General features: G+C 39.2%; 1 protein-coding gene across 1 annotated transcript; it reads left to right on the plus strand.

The window, feature by feature from the left end:
• Positions 1-6,404: 6,404 nt before the first annotated feature.
• Positions 6,405-8,309, plus strand: LOC127378866 (putative claudin-24). The gene has a single exon (XM_051428189.1). The coding sequence runs from the start codon at positions 6,607-6,609 to the stop codon at positions 7,273-7,275; it is 669 nt and encodes a 222-aa protein (XP_051284149.1). The 5' UTR covers positions 6,405-6,606; the 3' UTR covers positions 7,276-8,309.
• The last annotated feature ends 3,239 nt before the right edge of the window (positions 8,310-11,548 follow it).

The following is an 11,548-nucleotide window of genomic DNA, read 5'->3' on the forward strand; positions in this document are numbered from 1 at the left end:
TGACGTCATAGGATAGACAACAGAGGAAGGAGAAGAAAAGACAGTCACTAACTGCCCCTAATATCAATGGAAGAAAGTCACTAACTGCCCCAGAGAATGCCCCTAATATCAATGGAAGAAAGTCACTAACTGCCCCTAATATCAATGGAAAGAAAGTCACTAACTGCCCCTAATATCAATGGAAGAAAGTCACTAACTGCCCCTAATATCAATGGAAGAAAGTCACTAACTGCCCCTAATATCAATGGAAAGAAAGTCACTAACTGCCCCTAATATCAATGGAAGAAAGTCACTAACTGCCCCTAATATCAATGGAAGAAAGTCACTAACTGCCCCTAATATCAATGGAAGAAAGTCACTAACTGCCCCTAATATCAATGGAAGAAAGTCACTAACTGCCCCAGAGAATGCCCCTAATATCAATGGAAGAAAGTCACTAACTGCCCCTAACATCAATGGAAGAAAGTCACTAACTGCCCCTAATATCAATGGAAAGAAAGTCACTAACTGCCCCTAATATCAATGGAAGAAAGTCACTAACTGCCCCTAATATCAATGGAAGAAAGTCACTAACTGCCCCTAATATCAATGGAAAGAAAGTCACTAACTGCCCCTAATATCAATGGAAAGAAAGTCACTAACTGCCCCTAATATCAATGGAAGAAAGTCACTAACTGCCCCTAACATCAATGGAAAGAAAGTCACTAACTGCCCCTAATATCAATGGAAGACAGTCACTAACTGCCCCTAATATCAATGGAAGAAAGTCACTAACTGCCCCTAATATCAATGGAAGAAAGTCACTAACTGCCCCAGAGAATGCCCCTAATATCAATGGAAGAAAGTCATTAACTGCCCCAGAGAATGCCCCTAATATCAATGGAAGAAAGTCACTAACTGCCCCAGAGAATGCCCCTAATATCAATGGAAGAAAGTCACTAACTGCCCCAGAGAATGCCCCTAATATCAATGGAAGACAGTCACTAACTGCCCCAGAGAATGCCCCTAATATCAATGGAAGAAAGTCACTAACTGCCCCAGAGAATGCCCCTAATATCAATGGAAAGAAAGTTACTAACTGCCCCTAATATCAATGGAAAGAAAGTCACTAAATGCCCCTAACATCAATGGAAAGACAGTCACTAACTACCCCTAATATCAATGGAAGAAAGTCACTAACTGCCCCTAATATCAATGGAAGAAAGTCACTAACTGCCCCAGAGAATGCCCCTAATATCAATGGAAGAAAGTCACTAACTGCCCCAGAGACTGCCCCTAATATCAATGGAAAGAAAGTCATTAACTGCCCCAGAGAATGCCCCTAATATCAATGGAAAGAAAGTCATTAACTGCCCCTAATATCAATGGAAAGAAAGTCATTAACTGCCCCTAATATCAATGGAAAGAAAGTCATTAACTGCCCCAGAGAATGCCCCTAATATCAATGGAAAGAAAGTCATTAACTGCCCCTAATATCAATGGAAAGAAAGTCATTAACTGCCCCTAATATCAATGGAAAGAAAGTCATTAACTGCCCCAGAGAATGCCCCTAATATCAATGGAAAGAAAGTCATTAACTGCCCCTAATATCAATGGAAAGAAAGTCATTAACTGCCCCTAATATCAATGGAAAGAAAGTCATTAACTGCCCCAGAGAATGCCCCTAATATCAATGGAAAGAAAGTCATTAACTGCCCCAGAGAATGCCCCTAATATCAATGGAAAGAAAGTCATTAACTGCCCCAGAGAATGCCCCTAATATCAATGGAAAGAAAGTCATTAACTGCCCCTAATATCAATGGAAAGAAAGTCATTAACTGCCCCTAATATCAATGGAGTACCCTCAAAAGATCTGAATTTGATAAATGAGTTTGTTTCTGATTTTTACGGAAAACTATATAATTCTAACTTTAACGCAAAGGATTGTGCAAGTTTTCTAAGAAAAATTCAGACTAATATTCCCTTAATTACTGAAGATTTCAAATCTATATGTGACTCTGACCTGTCAACTATTGAACTTAAAAATGCATTATTCTCAGTGAAGAAAGGAAAGTCACCAGGTATTGACGGTTTATCTGTCCAATTCTATACTCACTTTTGGGAATCTATTGAAAACCCACTATTAGGTATGTACAAAGAATGAGAAGAGATGACGGCTACAATGAAGCAGGGTATTATATCTCTTATTCCCAAACCGGATAAAGACCCCCTAATAATAGAGAATTGGCGTCCTATTACTCTCCTAACTATTGATTATAAAATATTGGCCTTAGTGTATGCCAACAGGTTAAAAGTAGGGCTAGACATGATTATTGCAGAAACTCAAACAGGTTTTATGAAAAATCAACATTTTAGCAGTAACATTGGACTCATTTTAGATTTATTGGACTATGCAAATGAAGTTAACACCGAGGCTCTTATTCTGTTCTTAGACTTTTATAAGGCCTTTGATACAATTGAGCACAACTTTCTTTTTCAGTCCCTCAAAGTATTCAGATCTGGGAATAACTTTGTTGATAATGTCAGTGTGTTTTATGAAGACATTAACAGCTCTGTGATAATGAATTTGAACACAACTAAAAGATTTCAAATTAACAGAGGTGTCTGACAAGGCTGCCCTATATCTCCCGTTTTATTTCTTCTAGTCACTGAGTTATTGTCAATCAATATAGTAAACAATGAGAAACTGGAAGGTATTCAATTTTTGGCAGAGAATTAAAAATTTCCCAACTGGCAGATGACACTACACTTTTTTTAAAAGACAAGAATCAACTCTCTAATGCTATTACTCTAATTATCCAATTTTCTAACGCCTCAGGTCTAAGACTTAATATGTCCAAATGTGAAATTTTGTCTTTGCATCATTCCAATGATTCTACAATTGAAAACATCCCAGTAAAGACTTCTGTTAAATATTTAGGAATATTCATAACTAAAGATCTTACAGTTAGGCAACATTTAAATTTCTCAAACAGACTAAAAAAGACCAAATCAATTTTTAACATCTGGTGTCAAAGGGACTTGTCTGTCCTAGGTAGAGTTCTTCTCTCTAAAGCAGAAGGCATTGTCTCTATTTGTAAGTGAACCAAGTACCACACAAGTCAATACAAATGTTTAGACTTCATCTGGAAAAATAAATCGCATAAACTCAAGAAATGTGTACTCTCCAACAGTAAGGCAGAAGGAGGTCTTGAAGTCCTAGATTTTATTGAGACTGTCAATACCTTTAAGGTTAACTGGTTAGAAAGTGTCTCAGAAACCCTGACTCTATCTGGTTTTTCATCCCAAACTACATCTTTAATAAAATTGGAGGTCTTTCCTTTCTTTTGAAATGTATTTTTTTACCTAATAGATTACCAGTCAAACTATCAAAATTTCTTCAACAAACCTTCCTAGCATGGAAGCTGGCTTTTGTCCACAATTTCTCACCCCACAAGGCTTTCCTCTGGAATAACAGCAATATTCTTATAAGAAACAAATCCTTAATCTTGTTAAAATGGTTTGAAAGAGGTATCATCCTTTCCTCGATCGTATTGATAATGCTGGTAATATGTTGTCTTATGAACGTTTTATGTCTGTACACAGTGTTCCTGTTCCCTCCAGAGAATTTATATCTGTAACTCGTGCTATCTCAATAGAGTTAATTCAACTTATAAAAAGCCACTTGAGTGACAGTGAATATAAAACTAGTCAACCTGTACTGATGCTGAGTGGAATTGAACTATATCTATATATAATTGAACAGATAGAAAGTGTAATAATAAACATATTCGCCCTTGTTTTCAAAGAATGAATAGAGTTGTGCCTAGAGGCAAGTTTTACTGGAGGTCCCAAATAGAGGACATCAACTGGAGAAGAGCTTCTACCCCACAAATATTGCATATCTGACAAGGCTAAAGAAGTACATTTTAAAATACTGCATAATATATACCCAGTTAGTAGTATTATTGCTAAGTTTATAGATGTTGATGATTCCTGTACTTTTTGTAATCTTTATACAGAAACAGTTTCACTCCTGTTTTTTTATTGTGATATATCTAAAAAGTTTTGGAGTGATGTTGAATCTCATTTTTTTGATGCCGCTAACTCTGTCTACTCTCTTACCCTTAAAGATGTTATTTGCTACTATGTTAACCCAGAAGATAATGCTCTTGAACACCTGATGAACTTTGTTATGCTATATGCAAAATTCTTTATTCACAAACAAAAATTTGCAAAATCATTACCTAAATTTGCTCCTTTTCCTGGAACTGAGCTCTTTGCTTAAATCTCTGATTTTGTTAAATATCAAAAAAAGTAATACCTTACTGAATCATTATGAAAAGTTTTTTCCTGAAGCCCCTGTTTGAACTATCTATTTATTTATTATATTTATTTATTTATTTTAAATTTGTACTCTATTTTTTATTTATTTATTGTTTATGTCACCAATGTGCTGATTGTTATTGTATACATTGTAGTTTTGTACATTTAAATTGTTCAATAAAAATAAGAATAAAAATAAAATAAAATAAAAAAATAGGATATACGACATATGGTCCTCTTTCTCTCTTTAATAACATATAAGCTTCCCCTGGCAAAGCTTTATTTCACTTTGTTTGTATTGTATATGTTTGTATACTGTTGACATATATATATTTCTGTACGTCACATCTGAATTGTAACCCCCCTTTTTGCAATAAAGATGACTTTGAAATAAAAATAAAAAATAGGATATACGACAGTATGTAAGTGTAATCAATAACCTTAAAGCTTTGAATCCTATTAACAGTATTTATTAACATTGTCTTATATATACACATGTATATATATAATAATAATAATAAAACAACCTGAGCTCTGCTCCACCAGGTGGCGCTATAGATCAACTGTGTAAATCAACACACACACACTGAAATGGACTTTAATAACTATCATATCTTCTTATTCTCTGACAGTAAAGACTATATATTTATATTAACGTCACTACAAATAACCAATTTCATAAAACTGTAATAAAACTATTATCAAACTGAAATGAAACTAAAATAAAACTAATAAAACTGTAATAAAACTGAAATGAAACTAAAATAAAACTAATAAAACTGAAATAAAACTATAATAAAACTAATTAAACTGTAATAAAACTGAAATAAAACTAATAAAACTAATAAAACTAATAAAACTGAAATAAAACTATAATAAAACTAATAAAACTGTAATAAAACTGAAATAAAACTGAAATGAAACTGTAATAAAACTGAAATAAAACTATAATAAAACTATAATAAAACTATAATAAAACTAGTAAAACTATAATAAAACTAATAAAATCATATAAAACTGAAATAAAAATATAATATAACTAATATAACTAATAAAACTGAAATGAAACTGAAATGAAACTAATAAAACTCAAATAAAACTCAAATAAAACTAATAAAACTAGTAAAACTGAAATAAAACTAATAAAACTGAAATAAAACTATAATAAAACTAATAAAACTGTAATAAAACTGAAATAAAACTGAAATGAAACTGTAATAAAACTGAAATAAAACTATAATAAAACTATAATAAAACTAGTAAAACTATAATAAAACTAATAAAATCATAATAAAACTGAAATAAAAATATAATATAACTAATATAACTAATAAAACTGAAATGAAACTGAAATGAAACTAATAAAACTCAAATAAAACTCAAATAAAACTAATAAAACTAGTAAAACTGAAATAAAACTAATAAAACTGAAATAAAACTATAATAAAACTAATAAAACTAGTAAAACTAATAAAACTGAAATTGTTTATAAAATGTAGTAAAACTAACAAAACTGAAATAAAACTGTAATAAAACTAGTAAAATGCTGATTTTCTTTGAATGTTGAATGTTTGTAACTCTGGACATTTTCTCGCTGTTTCGTCTCAAATCTTCAGTCACAGAAGTTTAAAGTTCGAGCTTGTTTGTTGGTGTGAATCTGACTCCAACTCTCTTAATGTCTGTGAACATTGAGAAGAAACAATAAAGTTATTTTGAATGTTGAGTTTGAGGTTGACGTGGAAACTACAGAACCTGCTTTTTCCTGTTTTTCCAGCCTTCATTAAAGGAACAAAGCCTGAGCAGACATCATGTAAAACCGTCTGTGTTTGTTGGGTTCGCCTGGTGACACTGCGGGGGAGGAGGGGGGAGGAGAGGGGAGGAGGGGTCCCTGCGGGGGGGGTCCCATACAAAGCAGGGAAGCGGCGCGAGCGATGCCATTAACTTCAAACGCCTTTGAGACAGAGATGTGTGCGTTGATAACATCCTGTCTGCGTTTGAACGACATCCTGCGTGCATGCGCCCTCGCAGGCGGCTGAATGATGCTGTTGTTCGCAGTGGCCAATCACTTTCTCCCTGATGGGGGGGGGCATAGGCTTGTCAGAGACACAGGTCCACTCTCAGCACTGCCTCGAATGTACGAAAGGGCTTCTCTGAGCTGGCAGCACGCTCAGGGTATTTCCTGGAGGGAGTTATGGTGTGCCGGTGAGGAGCCCCCCCCCCCGCCCTCCAGTAAGGAAGGCAGGGAGGTAAAGAGCAGGACCGACCAGCGCCATCGATCCTGAGACCCTGAGCGGCGCCGTCATGGACCCAAGCGTTCAGGCTCTGGAGCTGTCAGGGGTGTTCTTCTCGGTGGCGGCCTGGCTCTGCTCGCTGGCCACCACCCTGATGTCCACCTGGCTCACGCTGTCCACCGAGCTGCTGCCCACTGAGAGCTACGAGCTGGGGCTGTGGGAGACCTGCGTGGTCCAGGAGCTCGGCGTGCTGGAGTGCCGGCCCTACGACGGCCTCCTGGGCCTGCCACACGACATTAAACTGGCCCGGATCCTCATGTGTGTGGCGCTGGCTGCCGGGCTCCTCGGGGTCCTGCTGGCTATCCCTGGGATGCGAGTGGTCAACAGCTGCCACGACCGGCTGGAGGACCTCCGTTGCAAGAGGACCCTGAAGGCGGCGGGTGGGGTGCTGTGCCTGGTGGCCGGTATCCTGGGCCTCGTCCCGGTATCGTACATCGCCCACCTCACGGTCGTACGGTTCTTCGACGAGTCGGTACCGGAGGTGGTGCCGCGCTGGGAGTTTGGGGACGCTCTATTCTGCGGCTGGACGGCAGGAGTTCTTCACCTGGTGGCGGGAACTCTGCTCCTGACTTCCTGTTTGTGTCTGCAGAGGGAAAACTGTGACGCACCTGTGCACATCCCTCTGGGGAAGGTGCACCCGGGACAGACCTCTATCTGGAACAGATCTGAGTACGTCTGAGACTACTTCCCACCAGGGACGCTGCCACTCTTCTCCGAACTGGTTTCAGTACGTCAGATTAGAAGCTGAACTGAGATCGAATGTTTCCCACCTTTATGGATCGAACTCTGGAAACTGCAGCCAAACAAACCCAAACATACGTACCTCACTCTTATTGTGAAAGGGTTAACACAAATTCCCTCTGTAAGTTAAAAATCCTGATTAAATACTTTTAATCACAAGCAGAATTTACAAAATGAAGTCAGTGTCACTTAAAATTAACTTAGTCAACTGAGTTAAATGAATGGATCTAGTTTTACAGTGCAGAATAAAAGTTGTGGCTTCAGATTCTCAGTGACATTCTTAATCAGGTTTAGACAATTAAAATGTTTGAAACTGTTTATTTTATCAGCAGCTTGTTATTTCAGTGAGTTCATTCTATAAATAATTCATTAAATAATCATTATTTTACACAAACCAGATTTCCAGATCCAGGTCAACTGTTTTATGTCAGTGGATCCATTCACAGACTCTGACGGACGGTTTTAAATAAAGTTTTGTGGGTTTGAAGAAAAGTTATTTCCTCCTGATGCAGTTTATTATCTTATTATCTTATTATCTCAAACTTTCTGATGTTTAAAGTTTCCTCAGTTTCAATCATTCAGGCGTTTTGTGTTTTTCACTCAATAAAATCCAGTTTTTATGGAGCCAAAGAGACAAACGTGCTGCTGTTTCCTGTTTGAGTTGTAGTTTTATAATTATTTGTGCTCAGACGACTTTAAGAAACATATTTAGGCCCGTTCATATCTAATGAATGAGCATTATGTTGTTTGTGTTGCATTTATTGATCACTCAGTCATCAGCAGGTTGGACAAACAACATCTGTGTGTGAAAAACAAGCTCCTGTTTTCTGTTCAATCACTATAACGATTGATTATTGGGATTATTATTGGGATGCTTTGAATCAAGTTATAGATGAGCAGATGATTGTAAAGACGAGCTGCATGTAAAAAAACAAAAAGATGCTTCAGAATAAAAATAAATGTCAAGTGAAACTGAACTCTGGTTGTTTTTGTGTCTGTGTGGAAGTAACTGAGATAATACATCAATATTCTAGTTATTAAGTTATTATTTTATGTTATTAAGTCATTATTTTAAGATATTAAGACATTATTTTAAAATATTAATTCATTATTTTGAGTTATTAAGTCGTTATTTTAAGATATTAAGACATTATTTTAAAATATGAATTCATTATTTTGAGTTATTAAGTCATTATTTTAAGATATTAAGACATTATTTTAAAATATTAATTCATTATTTTGAGATATTAAGTCATTATTTTAAGATATTATCTATAACAATTACTCTGAGGACACATTATCTAAAGACTCAAACGATGAACTGATAATCACAGGGGTGATTAATTGACTGGTTGAGTAATCAGTTAATTGATTAAGTGATGCAGCAGTATCCAGTCCTGATGCTGCTGGTCACTGCTCATTATATAAATATTATAATTTAATAAATTAATATGAATTATTAGATTGGACAGACAGAAACTTTCACATCCACTCAACCATGTGTTTGATGTGTGACTCTCTTCCTCACCGAACGCCAGCATCCCATTGGCCGTTCTGCTCCCTCTGACAGCGGCCATTGTTCTGCTCTCACAATGCACTTATTATTACCCCCCAGAACCTGACTATCTGCCCCCAGACCGCAGCTGGATCCACATCACTCACCACGGCAACCACACCAACAACAACCGCACCGCCTGACTTCAACAACCGCCTGACTACAACAACCGCACCGCCTGACTACAACAACCGTCTGACTTCAACAACCGCACAGCCTGACTACAACAACCGTCTGACTTCAACAACCGCACCGCCTGACTTCAACAACCGTCTGACTTCAACAACCGTCTGACTACAACAACCGTCTGACTTCAACAACCGTCTGACTACAACAACCGTCTGACTTCAACAACCGCCTGACTTCAACAACCGCACAGCCTGACTTCAACAACCGCACCGCCTGACTACAACAACCGTCTGACTTCAACAACCGTCTGACTACAACCGCCTGACTTCAACAACCACACCGCCTGACTACAACAACTGTCTGACTTCAACAACCGCCTGACTTCAACAACTCCACCGCCTGACTTCAACAACCGTCTGACTTCAACAACTGTCTGACTTCAACAACCGCCTGACTTCAACAACTCCACCGCCTGACTTCAACAACCGTCTGACTTCAACAACCGCCTGACTTCAACAACCGCACAGCCTGACTTCAACAACCGCACTGTCTGACTACAACAACCACCTGACTTCAAAAACTGTCTGACTTCAACAACCATCTGACTACAACAACCGCCTGACTTCAACAACCATCTGACTACAACAACCGTCTGACTTCAACAACCGTCTAACTTCAACAACCGTCTGACTTCAACAACCGCCTGACTTCAACAACCGCACTGCCTGACTTCAACAACCATCTGACTTCAACAACCATCTGACTCAACAACCGCACCGCTTGACTTCAACAACCGTCTGACTTCAACAACCATCTGACTACAACTGCCTGACTTCAACAACTGCCTGACTTCAACAACCGTCTGACTTCAACAACCGCACTGTCTGACTTCAACAACCACACCGTCTGACTTCAACAACCATCTGACTTCAACAACCGCACCGCCTGACTTCAATAACCGCACCGTCTGACTTCAACAACCGCACCGTCTGACTTCAATAACCGCACTGTCTGACTTCAACAACCGAACCGTCTGACTTCAATAACTGCACTGTCTGACTTCAACAACCGCACCGTCTGACTTCAACAACCGCACCATCTGACTTCAACAACCGTCTGATTTCAACAACCGCACCATCTGACTTCAACAACCATCTGACTTCAACAACCGCACCGCCTGACTTCAATAACCGCACCGTCTGACTTCAACAACCACACCGTCTGACTTCAATAACCGCACTGTCTGACTTCAACAACCGCACCGTCTGACTTCAACAACCATCTGACTTCAACAACCATCTGACTACAACAACCGCCTGACTTCAACAACCGCACTGTCTGACTTCAACAACCATCTGACTTCAACAAACACCTGACTCAACAACCGCACCACTTGACTTCAACAACCGTCTGACTTCAACAACCATCTGACTACAACAACTGCCTGACTTCAACAACTGCCTAACTTCAACAACCGTCTGACTTCAACAACCGCACTGTCTGACTTCAACAACCACACCGTCTGACTTCAACAACCATCTGACTTCAACAACCGCACCGCCTGACTTCAATAACCGCACCGTCTGACTTCAACAACCGCACCGCCTGACTTCAATAACCGCACCGTCTGACTTCAACAACCGCACTGTCTGACTTCAACAACCAAAAACACTCACACCGTCCCAACCCCTGACTTCAACAACCATCTGACTTCAATAACTGCACTGTCTGACTTCACCCACCACCTGACTTCAACAACCGCCCGACTTCAACAACAGCCTGACTTTAACAACCACACCGTCTGACTTCAACAACCATCTGACTTCAACAACCGTCTGACTTCAACAACCGCACCGCCTGACTTCAACAACCATCTGACTTCAACAACCATCTGACTACAACAACTGCCTGACTTCAACAACCGTCTGACTTCAACAACCGTCTGACTTCAACAACCATCTGACTTCAATAACTGCACTGTCTGACTTCAACAACCGCACCGTCTGACTTCACCCACCGTCTGACTTCAACAACCGCCCGACTTCAACAACCGCCTGACTTTAACAACCACACCGTCTGACTTCAACAACCGCACCGCCTGACTTCAACAACCGCACCGCCTGACTTCAACAACCGCACCGTCTGATTTCAACAACCGCCTGACTTCAACAATCGTAACGTCTGACTTCAACAACCATCTGACTTCAACAACTGCCTGACTACAACAACTGCCAGACTTCAACAACCGTCTGACTTAAACAACCATCTGACTTCAATAACTGCACTGTCTGACTTCAACAACCGCACCGTCTGACTTCACCCACCGCCTGACTTCAACAACCGCCCGACTTCAACAACCGCCTGACTTTAACAACCACACCGTCTGACTTCAACAACCGCACCACCTGACTTCAACAACCGCACCGTCTGACTTCAACAACCGTCTGACTTCAACAACCGTCTGACTTCAACAACCGCACCGCCTGACTTCAACAACCGCACCGCCTGACTTCAACAACCATCTGAC

Source organism: Dicentrarchus labrax, unplaced genomic scaffold (genome assembly GCF_905237075.1).
Source record: "Dicentrarchus labrax unplaced genomic scaffold, dlabrax2021, whole genome shotgun sequence".
Classification (NCBI taxonomy): Eukaryota; Metazoa; Chordata; class Actinopteri; family Moronidae; genus Dicentrarchus; species Dicentrarchus labrax.

What these genes read in the sequence shown, in the direction of transcription:
- LOC127378866 (XM_051428189.1), top strand. Translation starts at nt 6,607, where the DNA reads ATGGACCCAAGCGTTCAGGCTCTGGAGCTGTCAGGGGTGTTCTTCTCG.